At 40.1% G+C, this 25,477-nt stretch overlaps 1 protein-coding gene across 1 annotated transcript; it reads right to left on the reverse strand.

Annotated features, from left to right (window-relative positions):
* Positions 1–3,705: 3,705 nt before the first annotated feature.
* On the reverse strand, positions 3,706–25,182 carry cep170ab (centrosomal protein 170Ab). The gene is made up of 19 exons (XM_073870706.1): positions 25,087–25,182; positions 21,434–21,592; positions 19,743–19,832; positions 19,547–19,625; positions 19,399–19,457; positions 18,899–19,046; positions 18,690–18,827; positions 18,086–18,559; positions 17,552–17,937; positions 17,326–17,460; positions 16,949–17,084; positions 15,474–16,871; positions 15,078–15,321; positions 14,194–14,299; positions 13,067–13,204; positions 12,487–12,575; positions 12,218–12,311; positions 5,952–6,003; positions 3,706–4,332 (listed from the first exon to the last, which is right to left on the reverse strand). The coding sequence occupies exons 2-19, from the start codon at positions 21,536–21,538 to the stop codon at positions 4,094–4,096; spliced, it is 4,110 nt and encodes a 1,369-aa protein (XP_073726807.1). The 5' UTR covers positions 21,539–21,592; positions 25,087–25,182; the 3' UTR covers positions 3,706–4,093.
* Positions 25,183–25,477: the final 295 nt, after the last annotated feature.

Here is a 25,477-nt window from a genome sequence, read left to right on the forward strand (position 1 = left end):
CCACCTAAAGCGCCTCAATCTGAAATGTCCCAAGGCTTTTGCTAGGGAAATCTTACGCTTCTGTTTTATAGACTGGAAGTGTGTTTTAAAGGTAAAATTTGTAAGATATTTGCAGTAAAAATATCCAAAAACCACTAGTCCGGGGTTATATATTTTGTCCAGCTGATTACTAGCAATATCTATAACTACTTGCAAATTATGAGAAAATTGCTGCCCTAAACAGTGACACGGGGCAGTGCAGTCGCCTGTAAATGACGTTAATATCTGCGTTACCCTTTGTTACCGCCTTTACTGACGTAAAAACCACATGACAACAGTGTTGTGGACAAATTCGGAAGTAATAGCGTCTGTCGGGCCACTCGCTTATTTTATGGTAAGTTTGTTCATCTGAACACTAAATTCTGTGCCGTGTTAACAAACCATCGTATTGGACTAATACTGTAACATCTACGACTAACAACTGCGTTTTGAACATTACATAAAAAAAAAAACGATTTCATCAAACACAACATTTATAAAACTTTACCTCATGTGTAACATGATTTATTGTTCCTGTCTGATTTATGGCCATCAGCGTTTGAGTTAAAGACAACAAATCCCATCAGTCCATGCTGCTTCAGAGCATCATTAATCTACGTCATTGTTATTGATTTGATGTGGCGCCCACTAGTGGCGTGGATTATACAAATTGCATCTTTAAAGTGCCCATATTATGAAAAATTCACTTTTTCTGGGTTTTGGGGTGTTATTTTGTGTCTCTGATGCTCCCACACAAATACAAACTTGGAAAAAAATCCATCCATGCTGTTTTGAGTGAGATACAGGTTTCTGAATGTCCTCTGCCTTGAGTCTCAGATTGCGCGAGTTCAAACTCAGCTCTGTTGTTACGTAACTAGCCGTTTCGTCACATTCAGTTTGAATTTTCCCGCCCACCACTCCACTCGCAGGTCTCCACCCACCAGGGAGCTAGAGAGAGCACAGAGCAGTCAGTCACTTCGCTGATACCCTGCTGTTATCATGTCTCACTGAAATAACAGCGCTATTTGGATATTATGGATTATACTCCCGCCTACTTTTAAAAACAAAGTTTTAACGCGTGGTTATTGGAACCCGGAGTAATCTTATACACGGTGTGTTATGACGCAAATAGTCATCAGATTGTAGGCGATAAGACCTTCATGCGAAATCTGATGTAAACAACAGACTATGTATCTATATTTCACGGATTATACGCATTTGTGGACAAAAATGGTCATTGGATGTATTTAATTGGACTTTCATGGATCATTCACACATCTGAAACAGACTGGATTCGATTCGCGATCGTTGTATCAACACAAAAGGTAAGAAGTCACGTTATATTTTGCATGTTGTCATCTTCTGTCACAAAATACTACATTTATGATGCTAGAGCATCTGTATCTCAAAACAGAGATCATACATAGATGCTAATCCCGTAAATTATACCTTTTAAATGTATAGTGATGTTAAAATTGTTTGTAAACAGTAGGCTATATAGATATTTTTGCAGGCTAGATAGTTTACAGCGTGGTTTCCAAAGTTAAAAAAATATTTAACGGCCTTATTTTACAATTCTACAAGAACTAAGTAATAGTGCTTTGCCAAACTAACCGAGACCGGGCCTTACCGCCCCGGCTTTTCTGACGAGGCTAACCACCGAGCCTCTTATAACTTTACGGTCCGGACCTCCCGCTAGCTTCTAGCAATTAGCACGCGGTCCACAAGCAGTATACATCCCCCGCCGGGTCTTAATTTCTGTAATTTGCGAAAATAATGCATTTGAAAATGTTTTGTAACGGGAATATGTTAGCATTGTCCAGGGAAAACGAGTGTATTGTTGAGACTGCTACATCACAATTTACGTTGGAATCTTTGTGTGTCATGATTAGTTTGACACACCGAGACCGGGCCTTACCGCCCCGGCTTTTCTGACGAAGCTATCCCCCGAGCCTCTTATAACTTTACGGTCCGGACCTCCCGCTAGCTTCTAGCAATAAGCATGCGGTCCACAAGCAGTATACATCCTCCGCCGGGTCTTAATTTCTGTAATTTGCGAAAATAGTGCATTTGAAAATGTTTTGTAATGGGAATATGTTAGCATTATCCAGGGAAAACGAGTTTATTGTTGAGACTGCTACATCACAATTGACTCTGAAATCATTGTATGTCATAAGTTTCTTCTCCTGTAGTGTACTTATTAGTGATACTTTTCTGCATGATTTGTCTGTTGGCAACAAAAACCGTTAATAATAATAATATATAAAATAATAACACAGTATGGTCTGTACTGCTCACGATATCACTATGCACGCGCACATGACGTTAGTAGTGGGGCGTGATCAAAGGAGCAGCAGCTCATAAATATGTAATGACTAGCTCAAAACGGCACAATCTGAAATGCCCTGGAACAGAGGCTCCTAGAGATGGGTAACAATCTTTTCCTACAAGCTATTTCGAGCAAACAACTTTTGAAACATGCTTTATGGAACTCATACACCTATTTAACTTGTGGAAAAGCAGTCATAAGATGGGCACTTTAATTATTTGATGTTGAGAAGTGAAGGAGTCACAAGTGTTTTGTTTTAGACAGATTGTAAAGGTAATGGTTTAATCAAAGGACTGTGTTAAAAGTACCTGCTGTAAATTAACAAATTATTAATTAACCTACCGTAGGTTGCCAAGGCAAAAGAGTTATAAATTAATATTTAAATATTCAATCATTTTGACAAATGGCTTAAATACACTGTATACACCAGAGGTAGGCAACATTGGTCCTGCAGATTTTAGCTCCACCGCTGATAAAACTGTGGCTACCTGTAGTTTTCAGGTGACACTTTAGACCTTGATTAGTTAGTCAGGTGTGTTTGATTAGAGCTGAAGCCAAACTCTGCAGGACATCGGCTCTCCAGGACCGACGTTGCCTACCCCTGGTATACACAAAACCATTTTCGCACTGCTGAGGCAGGCCACCTTTTGTCCCATATTTCAGAGTCGGAAAGTTGGCAAACCTATGTGTTAATTAAACGATCATCCAAATGGGGAGTAATTTGTTGTATTTACTTAGCAAAGCCAATGTTTATTAGCGTCTGGCAATGTGGTAAGTGTTCATTTTGGACCCTGTTTACAAAGTAGAAAAATTGGCTAAAACTTGACAATATCAGAGTATGATCTCATTTTTGGATAATCTATAGCTTTAATCCTTCACATCACACTTCCTCATCAATGATCATGTGCTCAATAACTTTAAAGTGCACCTATTTCATTCCTAAAAACAACGTTATTTTGAGTATTTGGTATAATACAATGTGTTCGCGTGGTTTATGGTTAAAAAAACACAATATTTTCCACATACCGTACATTTTTGAAGTTCCAGATTTCACTCTCTTCCTGAAACGTAATGATTTTGTACAAAACTCATCGATTTGAAAAGCGCTGTGTCCCTGATTGGCCAGCTAATCTGTACGTTGTGATTGGCCTGAATACCTCTGACGTCAGCTGGAAATGTGACGCTCCTTACCATGTTTGAAAGATTCGCTCACAATGCAATGCGTACAGGAGTTAACTTACGGGCTGAGACCGAAGCGGGAGGAATTATGATAATGTCGATCTTTATCACTAATCCCAGGAAGTAAACTGTTGCCTACAATCTGTGTGTTTGTTGTAGTCCAAGAAAAGAGATTTACATTGGAGACAATAACTCGCGCCATCGTTTACTTTGGGGTTTGTACCTTTTGCATATCAATAACATGTACTAATACACACTTACACACCAAAGGAAATGTAAAATCCTGAATCGGACCATACAGTAGGTGCCCTTTAATCGCATCATCTACAGTACTGCCATTCAGAACTGACTAATTATTCTGACTATAGGGTTGTATTTGTTTTATATTTCAAAATATTTTCTTTATTTAAAATACGTCCATTGATATATAGAATTTATCAAGCAGACTTTTAAATGCAGTGCCATATAGGAAGTTTTACAGCATACCTTACATTATTCACATAAGTCTCTGTCGATCAGGCCTTTTTAAACCATTGCAGGATCTCGGCGAAAACTCTTTACAGTCATTTAGTTTGTATTGGCAGTGTGCTGCTCTTTGTTCTTCTCCTGCAGGCCAAGATCTCGTTCAGCGACCTCTGAATATGCAGAGGGTAATGCAGTGGTACTGGCCGATCCTTCTCCATCCTGACTGCCAGCTGGATCTTGTGTGCCAGGACTGATTCTGTTATCGGCCATCAGTGGGCTGATCAAACCCAAACTGCTCAGAGCATCCAAAGTGCCATCAGGGTCTACGATAATATCAATCACTAGAGGTGGAAAATTCAAGAAGAAATTATTTATTGAGTATCATTAATCAATCAATCAATCAATCAATCTATCTATCCATCTACATATCAGTCCCTCAATCCATCTATCCATCCATCTATCCATCCATCCATCTACATATCTATCCATCAATCCATCCATCCATCCATCCATCCATCAATCCATCCATCCATACATCCATATATACATACATCTATCTGTCCATCCATCTATCTATCTAAATTATGTATTTGTCATGATTCGGGAGGAGTGACAGGACGCAAACGCACAGTTCAAAAATAAATAACATTTAATGACAAAACACGAGGAATGACACGGTGAATACAGGGAACACAGGAACATCAATACAGGGAACAGACGAGGTAGCAATGACAATAATCCGGCACAGGCTGACAGAACAAAGGCGTATAAATTCAAACACAATCAAACATACAACAGGTGTGGTGTGTTGGCGTAATGAGTCCATGAGAGTCCAGGTGAAACGGATAAGTGCAAAACACAAAACATGTCACGGACTAGCCGTGACATAACCCCTCCCTCTACGAGTGGCTACCAGACACTCACATAAAAACAAAACAAAAACAAAGTCTGGTAGCGAGAGTCCAAGGGAGGGATGGAGGGCTTGGGGACCCTGGCGAAGCCGGCAGCTGCCGGGATGAAACCAACGGGACGGTGGGACGGACTGCGCCAGGAGAACCGGAGCGATCGCTCCGAGAACCAAGGCAGACGAATTACCCCCCTTCTGGGAATCGTCGACGATCAGATGCCCCCCGGAAGTCATCTCCCGTCCCCTCGCGGAAACGGAGACCCTCACTCGGTAGCAACCCCGGGGAAATGATCGGGCGTGGTCCGTACTGGATCCCCCTACGAGCGGAACGGAACGGTGGTCCTCCGAGGGACCGTCGACGACGACCCAATTGTTGGGGGACCACCTGGGCCGATCCTCCTCCCGCAGACCCGCAGGAGCGAACGATCGCTCACGGTGGTCCCCAAGAGACATCGGGGCTGATGGGGAATGAACCCCGATGTCACTACTCCCCCTAGACGAAACTCCTGGGGGAGCCGCCCTCCGTGAACTTGCTGCGTGCAGTTTGGCCGGATTATTCAGTCATGACACGGTAGGAGTGACAGGACGCAAATGCAAAGTTCAAAAATAAATAACATTTAATGACAAAAACACGAGGAATGACACGGTGAATACAGGGAACACAGGAACATCAATACAGGACAAAAATGACAAAAATCATCCATCCATCCATCCATCCATCTATTTATCCATCTATCTATCCATCTATCCATCTATCCATCCATCCATCCATCCATCCATCTATATATCTGCATATCATCCATCCATCCATCTATATATCTGCATATCTATCCACTTATCTACTCATTTACTTATCCATCTATCATCTATTCATCCATATCATCTATCCAACCATCCATCCATTTATCAATAAATGCATCTATCATCTATCCAACTATCCATCTACCCATCTATCTGCATATCTATCCATCTACTTATCCATCTATCCATCCATCCATCCATCCATCTAACAAAACCTGTATGTAATAAACATAAATCCTTAGTTCTGCTTACCGAGCAAGTGTCGTTCTACTTTTTTCAGGTTCTGTAGTATTGAAGAGATCTCCTGAGGGTGAAAAAATAATGAGGTTTATATAGTAAATTTAATTGTCCAACATAAGATGAATTTTTGGGAATTGTGTTGAGACTAAAATAATCCAAAATTAACCAAAACTGTGTCATAGAGGTCTTCACAGGACCAATTAGATCTGAAACCAGAGGTCCGACCAGAAACCCAAGCCAAAATGGTTGTGGGGCCACCGGGGTTTCCTTCTGTCTGACTGGTGCATGCCATGCTGCACACGTCAGTGCCGTTTATATCCGGGTCAGGTGGGGTTTAAAAAATGGGTTGGACTCTGCCTAATTTTGTTGAGTTTCTTTCGGGTCCGGTATTTCTTTAAAAAAAAAAGTTTATGCACGTCAGGTTCAGGTACATTTCTTTGGACTCGTGAAGACCTCTAACGTGTCATATTTTAGGATCTACATCTTAGGTCTCACTCTGTGATGCTTTTATAACAGTATTTAAGAAGTTCCCATCTATTATGAGTTTTTATTGACAGCTTTTTTTATTAGAAGTTATTAATTTCAAAAACTTAATTTTTTTATACATTTATTAATTTGGCAGACACACTCAGAAAAAAAGTTTTACAGTTTTTCTTAGTCGCTTTTGTACATTTCTTGAATCATCCTCGGCATTTGCAAAACAGTAAGTGCATTTCTCAAAACAATTCGTACAAATAGAAAAACACCATGGATTACCTGCAAAATCCATTCATCTCTCAAAAGTAAATATCTGGGTCAACGAACAAGTCAGTGCCATCAGAATGACAAGTCCTTGTGTCATTGTGTACAGATAAGACAGTCAGATTGCCTAGTCATGTTGTCAATATAACAGTGTATATTATAGATGTTCTGATGTAAACTATGGCTAAAGTTTTCATGACAATAATTGTAATTTGTAGTTAGACTGCAAGAGACGTCAATATTTACATTTACGCTTTTACTGTTTGTACTGTAATTTGTTAACAGACCATGTCATTGTGATGCAGAAAGGAAAAGACAACACTGCATAGCACAAAGAAAAACTAAAGTAGAAATGTGAACACAGGACAATCTCCTTAGGGAAAACTATGCATGCAGTGCAGTAGGAATTACAGTGCAGTCTTTGAACACCTATTCCTGTCTGTTGGGCCACAAATTCTCATCCCCATCGCAAGAAATATCTTCTTTTGCGATGCAGTGTTGAAAGAATCTTTTAGTGTTTTATCAGCCTCTGCAGGCATCTGCCGTGATGTCATCACACGCCGCGTCCACGGCAGGCAGTCGGGTCATCTGTGTATGTGGCTGGCGATACTTTCTATCTGCAATGGAACTGACATTGTCCCAAACTATCACGTACTTTGGCAGGTCATCTCCAATCTGACCCCTCTATTGTTCAGGGATGAGATCCCTGTAGAGAGTGTCTAAAAAGGTGACAAGACGCTCTGTATTTTATGGGCCAGTCATCCCAATACAACTTTGTCCTTCCATTGTCAGACATTGTACCATTGTGTTGTGCTCCAGCTATTTATACTGTAGTATACTTGCCAATTCATGAGATGCACATTCGTTAGAGAAAGTCAAAATTTACCTGGAAGCAATTTTCTAATTCAGGACAGATTTAGAAAAAAGTCTAATGGATATGTATAGAAATATGCATGACATATTATGACAAATGTGAATCTTGTCCAGTCTCTAACTCCCACATACACTAAGGTGTAACCCACTGTACAATTTTACAATAATTGTCATGAAAACTTTAGCCATAGTTAACATCAGAACATCCCTCCAAAGTACATTGACAACAAATATATAAATATATTATATAAATAAAAAATATATACATAAATATATATTTTTTTTTAAATGTATACATGTATGTGTGTATTTATAAATACATAAGCTCCATGAAGCAGATTAACCTAAATGAACCTGGATTGTATTTCTCCAGTTTTGTCAATTTACTTCTGAATTTGTTCAACTCCCTTTTGTTCAACAGAACCACTTGGTTAGACACTGGAGCAGGGGTCTCCAACCTTTTTTCATTGGAGAGCTACTTTCTAAAAAATAAAAGTGGTCGAGAGCTACTTGTGTCACGTTACACCTAAATTTGTGAGTTAATAGACACCAGTGATTTGAACTCTTTCCTGCCAGCATTTTTTTTTTTTTAAGTTGCCAGCCAGTGCAAGCATTTTTTTTTTCACAAAATTGTAATACCTTCCAGAAAATGCTTTTTCTTTAAACATAAACATACAATACATCAAATGAAAGAACACATCCTACAACAACAAAGAAACTTTAATGTTGTCTTTATACTTTTTTATCACCTCTTGTAGGATTCGTCCAAAAATACCATATTTTGAATAAAAAAAATCTATTATTAAAGATCAGATTTAGAAAGATGATCCAAACATAGAGTATTTACTGCTTTTGGATTCATAATAGGGATGTGCATGTATGTCACGTATGGCTCTCTGGTATCTCTTGACATTTGATGTTTAAATATGAGATGATAACCCATTGAAACTGTGACGACGACTGTATTTTCGTTTTATCAAAAATGAATCCGAAAATTACGGCATTCATTTTAACCATAGTGCCTCGACTCGAGATGTGCGCAGATCGTCCGGTTGCCACGGCACGAGCTTCACAGCGTTGCGCGGATCGTCCGGTTGCCCCGGCGCGGGCTTCACAGCGTTGCGCGGATCGTCCGGTTCCCACGGCGCGGGCTTCACAGCGTTGCGGAGATCGTCTGGTTGCCGCGGCGCGTGCTTCACAGCGTTGTGCGGAACGTCCGGTTGCCGCGGCACGGGCTTCACCGCGTTGCGCGGATTGTCCAGCGCGGGTGCGCGGACTTATCTGTTTGTTTTTGAATCATACATGTTAAATTACTGATGTCATATAATACGCCGGTCTACACAGCTCAACGCGACGTCAAACACGTACCAAGTCTTTACTACCACACTAACCAGACATCCAAATGCGCCATAACCACAGAAAATAAATAAAAAAATAAACCCGCCAGCGAGCTACCTTCAATTAAGACGCGAGCTACCAGTAGCTCGCAAGCGACGTGTTGGGGACCCCTGCACTGGAGGATGTCCCTTACACAAAATCACTAAAATCCCTGTCGCTTGTGGCTTATTGCTTTAATCTCATTTATTATGAATATAATATGAATATTTAACATTCTGTAACCTTAAAAGATTCAAAGATTTACTATTATTTCCATGTGTGTTTCTCCAATGCTCCAAAACTTCCTTTCAGAAGTTCCCAGAGTTCAGCTGAGGGCAGTCTGAAGTACAGAGCGAGATTTACGGCCCATTCACTGAGCAGAGGTGCTGTGCTTCAGGCCTGATCTACTGTATGTGCCGGCAAGCAATCTAATTAAATTGAGAGATCTTGAACTGAAAGGTCTGTGATGTATGAACTCTGATATCTATCAACAGCACAAGGAGAATGCCACAGCCAGAGAAGAGAAATACGTGATATCTTCCAAAAACACTCTTCTGATTTAGTGATACTCAGTCAGATACACATTCTGCCTGCAAATGCTTCTGAAACATTTCAAAACATTTCATCACTGAAGCAAGGAATTTCATGTAAATTCCTATGGAAAAACCAACGGGACCACATTTGGACAATGTGAATATATGATTCACTTTAAAACCTTCCAAAAAATTTTTTTTTACATTTAGACACATGTTTTTGGACTTGTGGCTTTTCTGTAAGGGTATAAAGGCATAATGGTAAATAATGGCTTGAAACAGCATGGAAATTCATGCTTGTCTTTTCAGCGTATTTTGTTACCTTATGTAATTCAATAATATTCAATCTCATCATTTAGACAGCATTAACATGCTTTTAAACCACATACAGTGAGGAAAATAAGTATTTGAACACCCTGCTATTTTGCAAGTTCTCCCACTGAGAAATCATGGAGGGGTCTGAAATTGTCATCATAGGTGCATGTCCACTGTGAGATACATAATCTAAAAAAAATCCAGAAATCACAATATATGATTGTTTAACTATTTATTTGTCTGACACAGCTTCAAATAAGTATTTGAACACCTGTCTATCAGCTAGAATTCTGACTCTCAAAGACCTGTTAGTCTACCTTTAAAATGTCCACCTCCACTCTATTTATTATCCTAAATTAGATGCACCTGTTTGAGGTCGTTAGCTGCATAAAGACACCTGTCCACCCCATACAATCAGTAAGAATCCAACTACTAACATGGCCAGGACCGAAGAGCTGTCCAAAGACACTAGAGACAAAATTGTACACCTCCACAAGGCTGGAAAGAGCTACAGGGAAATTGCCAAGCAGCTTGGTGAAAAAATGTCCACTGTTGGAGCAATCATTAGAAAATGGAAGAAGCTAAACATGACTGTCAATCTCACTCGGACTGGGGCTCCATGCAAGATCTCACCTCGTGGGGTCTCAATGATCCTAAGAAAGTTGAGAAATCAGCCCAGAACTACACGGGAGGAGCTGGTCAATGACCTGAAATGAGCTGGGATCACCGTTTCCAAGGTTACTGTTGGTAATACACTAAGACGTTATGATTTGAAATCATGCATGGCACGGAAGGTTCCCCTGCTTAAACCAGCACATGTCCAGGCCCGTCTTAAGTTTGCCAATGGCCATTTGGATGATCCAGAGGAGTCATGGGAGAAAGTCATGTGGTCAGATAAGACCAAAATAGAACTGTTTGGTCATAATTCCACTAAAGTGTTTGGAGGAAGAAGAATGATGAGTACCATCCCAAGAACACCATCCCTACTGTAAAGCATGGGGGTGGTAGCATCATGCTTTGGGGGTGTTTTTCTGCACATGGGACAGGGCGACTGCACTGTATTAAGGAGAGGATGACCGGGGCCATGTATTGCGAGAACAATCTCCTTCCCTCAGTTAGAGCATTGCAGATGGGTCAAGGCTGGGTCTTCCAACATGACAATGTCCCGAAGCACACAGCCAGGATAACCAAGGAGTGGCTCTGTAAGGAGCATATCAAGGTTCTGGAATGGCCTAGCCAGTCTCCAGACCTAAACCCAATAGAGAATCTTTGGAGGGAGCTCAAACTCTGTGTTTCACAGCGACAGGCCAGAAACCTGACTGATCTAGAGAAGATCTGTGTGGAGGAGTGGGCCAAAATCCCTCCTGCAGTGTGTGAAAACCTGGTGATAAACTACAGGAAACGTTTGACCTCTGTAATTGCAAACAAAGGCTACTGTACCAAATATTAACATTGACTTTCTGAGGTGTTCAAATACTTATTTGCAGCTGTATCATACCAAGTATTAGTTAAAAAAAGTTCTGGATTATTTTTTAGATTATGTCTCTCACAGTGGACATGCACCTACGATGACAATTTCAGACCCCTCCATGATCTCCAAGTGGAAGCACCAGCAAAACAGCACGGTGTCCAAATACCTATTTGTATACTACTTCCTATAATCAAATCAAACAATTCTGATTAGAGACCACAAAAAATCTAATTTGTGGTGAAAAACAAATTGAAAATCACCATAAAATCACATTTTAGGTAGGGCTGTCCAAAGATTAATCGTAATTAAACGCATAAAAAATAAAAGTTTGTGTCTGCATATGTATGTATGCAAAATAGATGCATGTATAAATAAATACAAAATAATTATGTATATATTATTTATTTATTAAATATATTTAAAAAAGATTTATATATGTGTGTGTGTGTGTGTGTGTGTGTGTGTGTGTGTGTGTGTGTGTGTGTGTACCTGGTAATTATCACGTTTTGGGGACCAATTGTCCCCACAAAGATAGAATACCAGTGTTTTTGTGACCTTGTGGGGACATTTTGATGTCCCCATGAGGAAACAAGCTTATAAATCAAACAGAATGATGTTTCTTAAAAATGTAAAGTAGCAGAAAGTTTTCTGTGATGGTTGGGGTTAGGGAATGGGGTAGGTTAGGGGAATAGAATATACAGTTTGTACGGTATAAAATGCATTACGTCTATGGAATGTCCCCACAAAACATGGAAACCAGAATGCGTGTGTGTGTGTGTGTGTGTGTGTGTGTGTGTGTGTAAAATGTTTCTAAAAAACATACATGAATGTATACAAAATATTTACACATAGTGCACGCACATATATTATGTAAAAACAAACTTTTATTTTGTATGTGATTAATCGCATTTAATGTTTGACAGCCCTAATTTTAAGCTAATGGAATTTACGAAACATTTCCTTCTAACCTGATTGGATGTCTTGAGGAGAGGCACCTCATTCTCTGCCTGCAGTTTGCTCTCAATCTCTTCCCACTTTCGGTCCTTGTCTTTGAATAAAATCCTGCAGGAATGGTGGCAAAACTCATTCAAAATGTGACAATGACCTTATTAAACTAAAACACCATAAACATTTTGCACTGTGCAGAATAAATCTAATCAAAATCATGGCTGCAGTAATCACAAGCCCCATTTTAAAATGATAAACCAAAGTTTTATAATGAATGAAGTAAGAGTACCTGATTTTGTTGGCTGTCTTTTCCACAGCTTGTCTGATTTTTGCTGAGAGCTGGGAAACCGATGCCAGCAACAAACTGTCCAGTACACCCTATGCATGCAGAATAAGCAGAGAGTAGCACTTTTTGTTATGCAGGTAATTTTTCTTTTTTCTTATGCTATTAGTGTCAGATGTTGAATCCCTGATGACAAGATTTTCACAAAAGTAAATACAGCGCCCTCTTGTGAAACACAGGCAGCAATTAAAGTAAGTTTTATATTCTTGCAGTACCAGTGATGAAAGACACAAGACTTCTAAAAAAGCCACTCGCTGGCGACATCCACTGGTCAACACGGTGTAATGCAACGACAATACACCTTTAAAGGGGACTCCAGCGGCCAGTTGATGAATTGCAGTTTCAATTGAAGTCACCTCCGTATTGGCTTTATCAGAGAGATTGGAAGGTTGCCCCTCGGTCTACATTTTAAGATTGACAATCAATAATTGAGAACTACTGCTGAATGTACATTTTTAAGGGTAACCATATAGCCTTTGCTTGACATACCATTTTTTTATGTTACCCAAAGCTAAAGATAACTCACCTCATCTCGGTTCCAGGTACGACGGCGGATGGATCGAGAATCCTGACTGCTGATAACACCACGAGGTCTTAATTCTACTCCTTTGCTACTGATTTCTGGAGCACTGCCAAGGACGTCCTCAAACACACGGTCCTCAACCTGAGATATTGGCACAGAGAATGCTTACCCTGACTTAACCTATATATTAACAGCATCTAAGATTTAGTAACAGAAAGTGGCTACCTACATTAAACATCTTAAAGGAAAACGCTACCGTTTTTCAATATTTTACTATGTTCTTACCTCAACTTAGACGAATAAATACATATCTTTTTATTTCAATGCGTGCACTTAATCTTTGTACAGCGCATCGTGAATGTGTTAGCATTTAGCCTAGCCCCATTCATTCCTTAGGATCCAAACAGGGATGAATTTAGAAGCCACCAAACACTTCCATGTTTTCCCTAAAGACTGTTACATGAGTAGTTACACGAGAAAGTATGGTGGCACAAAATAAAACGTGGCGATTTTTTAAGTGGATTAAAATGAGAACTATATTGTATTGTGGAAGAGCACTTAGTTTGCAGCACTTCGACCTCGTCAAAAACTTAATCCGTCAATATTACTGTGCCCGAGGTACGGATCAGGTTTGACACTGCCTTTATTTGTTGACTTTTTATTAATTTAGAAAAGGCAGTGCACTGCAGGTTTTTATGTTGCTTGGCAACCACCAAATCAGCTGTCCTGTTAGTCAAGGGCTGTGTCCGAAGTAGCCTACTATAAATAATGCACTATTTAAGGGGACATCCATTTTTTAATGGTGTCCGAAGTGATAATGGACGTTATTTTGCACTCATTCAACTCCACAACACACCGCAATAATGAGTGTACAACCGATGTACACTTACAGCTAGCCGCTACTCAACCACTGAGGCTTGCAGCGAATTAATTCTCGCATCTCAGCCGAAGATGGCTCAACACACTGCGGCAGTTCCGGCTCAAGTGTCTAAATTCACTCACTCGTTTTCATTCACTCAGTCGAGTGAACTAAATTAGTGAACTATGTAGGAAATAGTAGATGAGTGTGTAGGGCAGTGTTTTTAAATTGGGGATGGGGGCTGGGGTGTGCCCATGGGCTGTAATCTTACCGAAGTTAAGGGTGCAGAGGAGGGACTAACAGAGTCAATCTCACCAGCAACATCGTGAATCTCGCGTGCCAGCATGGCCAAATCCTTTGCCAGGTCTTGGCTGATTCTGGAACAGAATATAAGATTATGGACTAAATATACATTTCTGTATTCATCACCCTTCTTTAAAATGTCTGTAATGAACTTATTCATTTTCAGTAAGAGCCGATGGTTGAGCAGATGAAGGCATACCTAAATATTTTACAAAAAAAAATGAAAAAGGTAACCCTACAGTATGCAAATGCAAAACTTATGTGATCAGTCTTGAATCATCTAATCTGGTAAGGTGTCAGCAACAGAGAAAAGTTAATCGGTTTTCTGATTTTATGCATGTTTCTGGCCACATACAAGGACATTTATATATTAAAAATTGTTATAATGACCATAAGCCTATTAATTTGGTGTTTGTGTGGGAGAGCTTAGATAGCTTTTACAACTTCAGCACTGATAGATGGCTGCATGGGGATAGAGCATTTGCTTATCCATTTTTCATATGAGACATTATGTAGTAGTGTAATTTATATGCAATCTTTTTTGTAGAGTGATATTTTAAGTTGCTTAAAACTGATTAGATGCCAACACCTAATGACGTGGGACAACATTTAAGCAGTAGTGACGTTCATTGCGTAGTGACAAAGCCGCTGGGGGTGTGAATGGGGTTTGAGTATGTAACTATTTTGTATAAATGTTTCCATTGAAGTGTAAGTACAGTTTCTTAAGTCGGTAATTCATCCATTTGCTAATTTTGAAAAGTCAAAATTCATTGATTTGAAGTAAACATCCACTGCACTAAACTGCAATAGTGCAGGTAATGTTGATGGTAATGTTTTAGGCCTTGTAGTTACCTGGCAATCTCTTCACTGTGAGCAGTCCAGTCTCTCATATAATCATCCTGTTCTCTGCTGGACTGGTGTCGCAGCATGAAGACACCACCAGGGCTGGGTGTCGCAGGGGCTGAACCCCCTAACTGAGCCACCTGTGGAGCTATTGGACGTAGACGGGTGTGCTGAGTGGGGTGACGGTTCGAGCCATACTCATCCTCCGAGGTAGAAGCATATTCAATGGGTACACGGCGCCATTTTCCACTTGCTATGAGGAAGACATACAAAAAGGTTTGTTTTATTTGACCGCTTTTATTCTTAAAATATAACAGTATGAGTTTGTTGTCGAATACCCAACCCAATATCTTAGGGGTTCAGGACAGAATTTTCATATTTGGATAAGCTGCTCCAAGGTCTTACCTGCTGGTGTACTTTGAACATGAGGAGCACCAGCACACTTATCAGGCAACTTGGAAGCACTGTTCGCTCTGGCTCTAGGGACTACCACAGTGGAAGAGGGTGCTGTGGACCGGAGACCCAGGCGCAGTGCACTCTCCGGGGCTGGGCGTGGGGTGAAACCCCTGATCCTGCCTGATGTAGCCTCTGAATCACTCCGAGCTGAAGGCGAAGACACTCTTGGCCTTCGTGGTTGCGCAAGCGCCTCAATCCGAGAGAGAGTCCTACGGCCAGCCGAAGGTCTTGAAGTAGAACTGGCGGTAGAAGCCTCTGATGCGACCGACATACGGTCGGCATCTCCAAGGTCATGGTCAGAAGTGTCGCCCAGTCGTGCACGGCGAAGGAGAGAAGCCCGTGTTGGTCTGGGCTGGGTGCTTGGTTTAGAGGTAACCGGTGCAGGAGCAACTGCTGTCTTTGCTCCTCTAGTTTTGCCACCTGTAGGCTCGGCCCTAGAGCTGATATTTTGTCCCCGGCCATGTGGTCTCTTGGAAGATGTAGTGTCTTGTGTAAAAGAAGAGCTTAAGTCATCATCTGTTAGGTCGAGAGAAGTCCAAGCCCTTGATCCAGCTGAGCCAGCGGGCTGAGTCTTGCTCTTCCTTTCAGTTGCTCTGGTGTGCTTATTAGTGTCACGATCTGGACCTCCAGAGGAATGTTTCCTTTGGGCTGTTTTTCGTCTTCCCTCTCCCCCAGCTTGACTGACAGTGCTTGTCGTATCAATGTCAGATTCAGGTGAGACAGAGCCCTCCAGGGAGTAGCTGGGTGGATCTGCAAGGTCTGATAGAGTGGTTTCCAAAAAAGAAGCTACAGCCTCTGAGTCTTTTAGCATATTAACAACATCAATTGCCTCACTGATAACACCCATTTCCCTTGGCTGGACTGAGGTACCAGGCCCATCGATGCAAGGTATGAGCTCTAGGGGAACATTAGCACTTGGTCTTTCTACTGTAAAGCTTTCCTGTCTCAATAGCGGCTTCCCAGTCTTTTCCCTGTCCTCCACAACTTTTTTCCGTCTCCCATCATCTTGTTTCTTCTCACACCCTACAGTCTGTCTTGATTGAGGTGCTTGTTGACCAACCTTACACCCCACGTCATGAGTTTTGGTTGAAGCTTGCTTGCTCGCTTTGGACCGATCTAAGTCTTTGCTTGCTAAGGTTGTTTCTGCCACTTTTTGTCCAGCTTTGGAAATTCTATGAAACTGATCTGCTTTCTCCTGAAGTTCTAGGTCCTGTTTCTCAGACAGAGGGACTGTTTGCCTGAATTGTCTTCTTTGGCTGTCTGGAGCCACTGGTTCCATAGCAGAGTCTTCAGAGGGAAGCTGTGGGAGGGTCCTTCGCTTACGTTCTGAGTGTCCTGATGTGTCCTCTGTGAAAAAGAAAGAAAAAGTTTTAAAACCAAAATTGTTTTGTAATGTTTGATAATAGTTCAAACATGATTAAAACCTTTTTTATCCGTGGTAAGCATAGTGGGTTCAGCCCCGGACCCCTCAGGATCTGTTCGTACATGACTTGCAGCTAGGCTAGCCCACTGTGAGATCCACCTTGGACCACCTGCTACAACCAAGTCATCTGGTAACACCTATGGAAACATATCACTTTTATTTTTATGGTTTATTGTAGATCTTTAACATCTGAATGTATAGCAGCAAGTATACAGATATAAATATAAGAATATAAGAATAAAAGCATATAAATACCATCTGGGGAAAACAATCTGGAATGGAAGCCTAGACAGTTACATTGTTTTGTACCAGACATGCATGGTTTTAGTAACTATTCAAATTGCTTTTCAGAACAGTGAGATACATATTAAAAAATACTTCTGTCTCTGCACCCACATAACCAGCTTGTGTTGTTTCCATGGTTCCAGATCTTGGAGAGATGGTGCCTCTATCTCTTTGGTGCTTTGGGAAACGCAGTTGTGTCAGGGCTTGATTATCCTCCACCCCAAACACCTAAAATGTAACACGTTCACTGATGCTATGAAATGTATAGATGTCTATAACCATTGAAACAAACGTACTTTAGGTGCTACTGTCCATCTACCTTATCAATCATACGCCTGGCCTCTTCTTCCTCAGCATTGCCATTTTCCAGCTCTATAGTGTAGGTCCCTCTATCGCTTTGGTCATCTATTTGTCCTTTATTAGTAATCTCTTGAGACCCAGAACTTTGCTGTCTGGGTGTTTTGGCTTTCTGCGGTGAAGAACGGGTAACTTTTTCACTATCCTCACCCCCTACTGGTGCCATCTTTTTAGATGCAGATGATGGTTTATGCTGGAAGAGATCTTCCCTCCTACAGAAATGCTCTTCTGTCCTTGACACACCCTGCCTTCCTCTGTAACGCTCCTGCAGGAACGCCCTTCGGCTGCTGAGCTGTTCTCCCAAAGCATTCTCAGAGTCACTCTGAGTGCCATCCTCATGCTTGCTGCCTGAGTGAGAGAGTAAAGACTGAAGCAAAGCAGATGACCATTGACTTGTGACTAAAGCTAATGGTTTCCAGAAGGCATTACATCATTTACACGTCTCTTTGAGCAACATACACCCAACATACAGCACATTATTTAAACTTCAGGCTACCTCTGAGGCTCTTCAGCTGCACTGGAACATCACTTTTCACGCTGTCTCCTTCATCCTCTGCTACAGATTCTGAGCGGGTCAGTGGCAGCTCATTCTGTGCCAGCCAGTCTGCCACCTTAACCTCTGCTGCCACCATGGCAGCCTGCAAGGCACTCAGCTCCTCCCCTCCCCCTCTTTTAGGGCGTTGGCGATTGTCTTGGGATCCCTTCACAGCCTTGTCCTTGCCTTTTCCTGAAGCCACGGTGTCAAACTCAATAGTGAAGGAGGCGTGTCCAGGCACTCCACCCTCCTGCGCTGTGATGGTGGAAGCTGATGCTGCTGCCCCTGTGCTAACAGGAAGGGTTTCTCCTGTGCCACATCCCACTTGTGGAGTCTCCTTACAAGGGATCTCAAAGTAACTTGGCTCCTGGGTTCCCAGATTCTGGGCTGTGGTTCCTGGCCCAACCTGCTGCTTTGTTGGATTGTCCTTACGGCCTGAGGGTTAAATATCATCTTACGACAGGGTTCGTGTGAGATTCATGAAACATTCGTATGCCGCCAATGTCACTACACAAATGATTGTATGTTGATAAATTTGATTAAACATTAGAAAAGATTATCTTACCTGCTTCACACCTGGTTTGTTTTTGGTCAGGAGCCTTTGTGTCATGTTTCGAAGAATTTTCATCATCTGCATCACCATCGCCCCACCAAGATGGCTGTCCATACAGAGGGGTTCCTCTGTGGAGAGCAGCTATGTCACCTGCACAAAGATGACACTAGTCTTTGTAATATTGTTAAATCTGTTTAACACACAAACGTTCCTCTACCCACCTGGCAACTTCTCCTCTGCCTTTGGTGGTGGTTCAGATGGTTTGGTCTCTTTTCCTCCCTCTGCCCCTTTAACCTCTGGACTTTTGGTGGTTTCTACTGATGAGGAGGGCTTTTGCGTCAGCTGCAGCTGACTGGTGTACTTTTCATGCTGTCAATCAAAGTAAATATAAAGTTACTTAAGATGCCATAGTCCAATAGTTCTGACTGATACTGATAAACGAATGACATAACAATTGTCTAAATCAGTGTTTCCCAATCCTGGTCCTCGATGCCCCCCTTCCAGAAAGTTTTAGATGTCTCCTTATTTAACACACCTGATTTAACTCATCAGCTTGTTAGGGAGACATGTTTACCATTTTGGAAGGAGGCTGATAAGTTGAATCAGGTGTTTTAAATAAGGAGACAACTAAAACTTTCTGGGTGGGGGGGCTCGAGGACCAGAACTGGGAAGCACTGGTCTAAATGACTTGTTTTCTTCTGGTGACTTTCAGACACATTACCTTCAGCGCCTCTTCTGGGACATGTAACTCTCCACGCACCACTGTGAATAGGTTGGTATGTAAGGTGGGTTAAGGAGAAAACAATTTACACATTGACTGCACAACTTAAAAATAAGTGAGAACTTTTTATTTGCATCTGAAAGGATATCATAGCCAAACCGTAGCTTGTCACCCATTTTCAAAGTCATATACTGCTGTTCTTGTATTCGAACATCATTGACAAATGTCTACAGTAGAGAAAAGAAGGATTAGCTGTTAACACATACTTTGTCATACCAAGAGACATAATACAACATTTTTATGGATGAAAGTTTTTCATAAAACTGAGGGAATTTATTTCTTACCCCATTCAGACTGCCCAGGTCTTTAACTTTATGTTCGTCTGCACATACTTCATAATTGATGACAGCGTGCTGTTTGTCTACGCTGCGAGACTGTCAATATAAAGAGAAGGTGCAGCTTTTTATTATGAGCATTAATAGCACGTGACTGATTGCTGGATGCTGAGTTGTAGAATAAGATGGGCTGGCACTTTCCAAAAATAAGGTACACTGTCAGAAAAAAATTGTCAAAAATGGCATCTAGCTGTAACTGGGGGGTACCTTTTCAAAAAGTACACCTTTACACCGTACCTCAGAGGTCCATATTAGTGCATTGAAGGTGCACATTGGTAGCAAATGTATAGAATGAATCAGATTTTTGGGGCTCTAAACATGCTCGCAAATTCACGAAACAAGAGTGGGGAAAAATTACATCTGGTGTAGGGTTCAGAATTTGGCAAAATGGCTCGATAGTGTGACCTCCAAAATTTCAATGAAGCAGCCTTCACACTGTGTTTGTCTTTTTGTCCCTTGGAGCATAGCCCTAAACCCAACAGGAAGTCAGCTATTTTTAGTTTTTTCTGCTATTTTGGGCCGTTTTTGGCATTTTCAGGTGTCATACTTTAACAAACTCCTCCTAGAGGTTTTGTTGAATCACCATCATATGTAAATAAACAAAAACAGTTTTCGTAGAACAAACGTAACTTCCGGTAAAGTTCCACAAAGAATCAATAACAACAGAGTCATTTTAGAGTTATTTATTTCTGATAACAAGCTAAATAAACAACAAGTAGATTACCTTAGTTCAAATCATAGCTAAACTATATTAAAAACTACTCTGAGCCATACTGTGTAAAATTTGTACTATATAATGGACACAATGTTAACTTCTTCTTCTTCCTTTATTTCTTTATGCCACTCCAGCATCTACGGCTATATTCATGGCGAGAATCAGTTAATCCATACACAAGTTTTATTCAGACAAGTTGATCCATACACAGGTTGGGAGGGGGACAATTTGAAATTTCCAATTTGCCAATTTACATGTTTTTGGACGGTGGGAAAAAAATGGAGTACCCCAAGTAAACCCACGCTGACACAGGGACAATGTTAACTACATTGGCTGCCAAACCTCCCTTCACATAGCAATGGCCAACTCCCTCGTCTTTAGGAAACCAGGTGCATAACTGCGGCAATGCACTTGATGAAACGTCTATATTCATTTATAGTCATAGCGCCACCTGCTGGCATTATGAACAGGCATGTTTTACATTAGCTTAAACATACAGGGTTCAATCTGTGCTCTAATTAATGCTTGATAAGACTCTAGGACTGAAGGCATTTATGTGCCACTATTCAGTTTTAGTTATTGCGCCACCTGCTGCCAACAGGAGATGTGGCACATCAAAATACCATTGGCATAATCGCCCACTACTCACTCCTTTTCTAAGTCCATTGCCTGACGATGGCCATGGGTGCCAGGGCACATTCATAGCTGCTTACAGCTTTAATTTACCTTTTTTTTTTGACAAATTAACATCGATGTATTAGACATGAACATGCACAAGTGCACTCATAAATGAACATTAACCTACAATAATTAATGCTCTAAAAATTGTTTTTATTACATTTAGTTATTACATATTAGTGTAACCAGAATTTGTTGAAGAAGACTCTACACTTAAAGGGACATAAGGTAACAATGTTTGAATCACCTGTAGCATAAGCTCACAGTCGTCCCGTCCCACAAAGATCATTTCCCGGGGTAGGCGGTGCCTTGTTCCCCCACCACTCACCAAGAACCAGGATGTCAAACTCATCTTGACTCGACCAATCCTCTCCTCTTTTCCCCGGATTTCTTTCTAGGTCATTCTCTTTAGGGGTCACAGAAGAGTTTATACAAGCATTGTTAGACTCATGAATTACAAGGGATAGTTTGTCTGAAAAAATAATCGTATACATCAAGAATGGCTTGAGGTTGAGTAAATCTTCCTGAAACATTTTAATATTTTGAGGATAGTTTCTACTTTGTACCAGGTCTAGTAAATAAGAACAGCTGTCACAGTCCTGTCTTGTGTTTCCCCTGTCCAGGTCTCTTATTTTGAAGTGATGTCTTTGTTTGCCATAGATATATACACTAGATGTCGCCTTGGGGTTCTGAGCATGCGTCAAAACCGCCGCCATCTTAGAACAGGGGTCTTGTCATAGGAAGTATCTAGGTTAAGCTGCCATCTCTGCCTGTACTTCGAATTCATGGACGATGTTGGACTTTTGTGCTGCGTATGGATGTTAGGCCTACTAGCACTATGCATTGCAGTTAGAAAAAGTAAATTTTCATAAAATCAAAACTTAAATTTTTTCCTGGACTAAATGCTAAATACATGTCTGACTGTTGAAACGAACCAAAAGAAATCCAAGAAAATCGCGATTTATGGTCATTTTATTTCTGTTACACCATTGCCTACAATGACGCTGATGCGGGGTTCCCCTGTTTCAAGATGGAGGCTCTGTTTGACGCATTCAGTCCAATTAACTGCCGTAGCCAAGGCGACATCTAGTGTACATATCTATGTTTGTTTGCCATGTTTGTAGTTCTTTGGAGTTCTTTTGATCATTGGTTCTCGTGTTGATTGTTTCCCAGGTGTTTCTTGTTCTGTCTATAAATAGCCCTAGTGTTCAGTAGTCCTTGGTCAGTTGTTATGTAACGTGTGTAGAAACAGGCAGGCAGAGACAGTGGATCCAAATGCAGTGATTTATTAAAATAAACGCAAACAGAAAACAAAGTAATACTTGAGGTGGTGAATACATACATAAACACGGGAATCAACACATTACATCCAACAACAACAACAACAACTGACAAAGAACAACTAAAGCACTAGGGCCATTTATAGAGGGCATGCACGTGACGTCACCTTTGGTTAAAATAACTGTGGTTATGCCCACTGAGTGGCAAAAGACAGAGCAGCAGCATTTGTGTACAGTGTAAAATCAGTGAAAACGCGTCAAAATGGGAAAAAGCTGTTGTGCGATAGACTTTACTAACAGATAAACAAGAATTCTGAGCTATCGTTTTACAGCTTGACAAAAAACACAGAAAGGAGAAGTAAATTGATCGTTCATGCCAATGTCCACAGACCACAGGTGGGTTGATAAGTTGATAGTGTCACTATCAAGCAGAGGTTTTACTTTCTACTTAAAAGTATTTTTTTCAAGTATTTGTATTTTATCCATGTTTTTCTTTGGAAAACATTCCAAAGCATATTATCATAATTTTTACTCTTATTACATTTCAGAAATAATACATTTTTGTTTTACATTTAATATTTAAGTACATTAACATACTTTTACTCAAGTAAAAGTACACAATTTAAATATAATTAGGTATTAAATAAATTTTAATATGCAATATTAAAAAATACACAGTATGATTCTATGCTTTAGAACAGGAGTGGGAAACTCTGGGTCCTGGAGGGCCACTGTCCTGCATAGTTTAGTTCCAACCCTAATCAAACACACCTGAATTTAATTTCCAGGTGATCCTAAAGACTTTAATTAGATTTTTCAGGTGTGTTTAATTAGGGTTGGAACAAAACTCTGCAGGACAGTGGCCCTCCAGGACCAGGGTTCCCCACCCCTGCTTTAGAATGTAGTGAAGTAATGTTTTTTCCAATACAAACAACCTAATAAAGCACAGATGCTTGGAAAATGTAACTAATGTAAGTTAGTATTGTCCACCTCTGCTATCAAGTCCAACTAAATTCAATTTAAGCTGATAATAGTCCGTTTTACTGGCATTTTCGCAGCACCCACTATGAAAACCACCCATTTTGTTGAACGTTTGCCACTCAACAGGGCGAGTTCCGGCGTGGTCACGTGGAAAAGTGACATCATTGCATGCCCTCTATTAATAGACAGGAGGTAACAAGGAAACAATACACACCTGGGATACAATCAACACGAGGACCAATGATCAAAAGAACTACAAAGAACTACAATCATGGCAAACAGAGACATCACTTTAAAATAAAAGACCTGGACAGGGAAAACACAAGACAGGACGTTTTGCAGCTGTTGCAGGAAAACTTAAAATTTTATCTTCATCATGTGCTTTTTTAATAAAGCCGGATAGAGGCTTTAACTTGAATGTAAACAGTCATTCAACTTTGCAGAAAATTTAAAGATATTCATCGTACATCATCATATTACCATGAATTTTGATCAATATTGCCCAGCCCTATAGTCTATCATAATAATCAGTACATTTCTTTGGGCAAAAATATATGCTGAATACATTTTGTAGAAAGTAAAGCTTAATTAAATATATTTTGAATATATTTAAGCTTCATATATTTACATATATTTTAAAATTTATTTCAGGGGCTACATTTCTAATTTTAAAACCCATAACGGCAAAAAATATATATTTTTCTGGTCAAAATATAAAAGTCTGTATAAAATGTATAAAGTATATATAATGTATACTTATGTATAAGTTATAAGTATATTTTTTTCCAGTTGAAAATATATTTAATTTGTTATGTTTACAGGTTTGTAACATATAAAGTTTTTCTTCCAATGCAACGTGAATAATATTTATTTTTAAAATATATTTTAAAATATAGAAAAAAATGCCAAAAAATACATTGGTGAAAAAAATTTTTTGTAAACATATTTCAGCACATATATTTTTGGCATTTTTTTGTATATTTAAAAATATATATTTTTTTGCCATATGGGCTGGAATATTTTCTTATTATAATAACAACCATCAATAATCTATTTTAATAACAATTTTTGAATAATTGGGTTTTGCATTACATTATTGTTTACAACAATTTAAAAAATGTTTAACATGCCTCAGATGTGGGAATCGTCTTTATATAGATCAATGCATCATCATTAGTCATAAGCATCACTTACGTTTCCGCGTCAAATCTCCGCCTTTACTTCTTAGCAATTGTCATGCTTTATGCAGCAGTACTGCAAGATCTGATGTTTATTTTAGGTGACAATCGGTCCCACCGAATATTTTATTATCAGGTTCATATACACTATATCGAATATCATGATCGATACATACTGTATCAGGTGCGTATGTATGACACAAACGTGACGGGCGGTGTGATAGGCTATGTACAAATAAACACATACGTATAAATATTTGTTAAATAAGCATGCTATGCATGTTATTACGCATCAGACAGCGTTAGAGATGTCTAGTCTGTAATAGGCCAGATCAGTCGCTTTTGGGTTCATGTGATGGCCAATTACCGACTTCAATCAGGCGAAATATCTGCCCTTACATATAATCGCTTGTATGGTCATCAGCGAGATTAATGTTTAAAAGACACATCGCATTACTCACCCTGTGAATCGCAGTGTATTTATTTCATAAATGACATCCGTCTGTTCTTGTGCACGGAGAAGCGCTTTCACTGCCCATCCCAGTGTAAAAGCAGTAACGTTTCTTGACGCACGATGGCGTTGTAGTGTCAGAAAGCACTACCGACACAGGCGCACCCTGTGGTCAGCAGATCATGGTTGTACTGTAGTTTTATTCATGTTGTTGGTGATATAAATGTGCAAATGTTCAGCAAAAGTCTTATTTGAATGGTATAATGGTATAAAAATAATCTTATATAATTATTTCCCAGTCTCTCTATTAGAATAGGCTACAACCAGAAAATGCAGGAAATTTGTATGTATTATTAAAAACAATATAAAAGTATAATCTGAAGTGTCAAAGTAGCCTATTT

The sequence above is a fragment of the Misgurnus anguillicaudatus genome, chromosome 8 (genome assembly GCF_027580225.2).
Source record: "Misgurnus anguillicaudatus chromosome 8, ASM2758022v2, whole genome shotgun sequence".
NCBI classification, from domain to species: domain Eukaryota; kingdom Metazoa; phylum Chordata; class Actinopteri; order Cypriniformes; family Cobitidae; genus Misgurnus; species Misgurnus anguillicaudatus.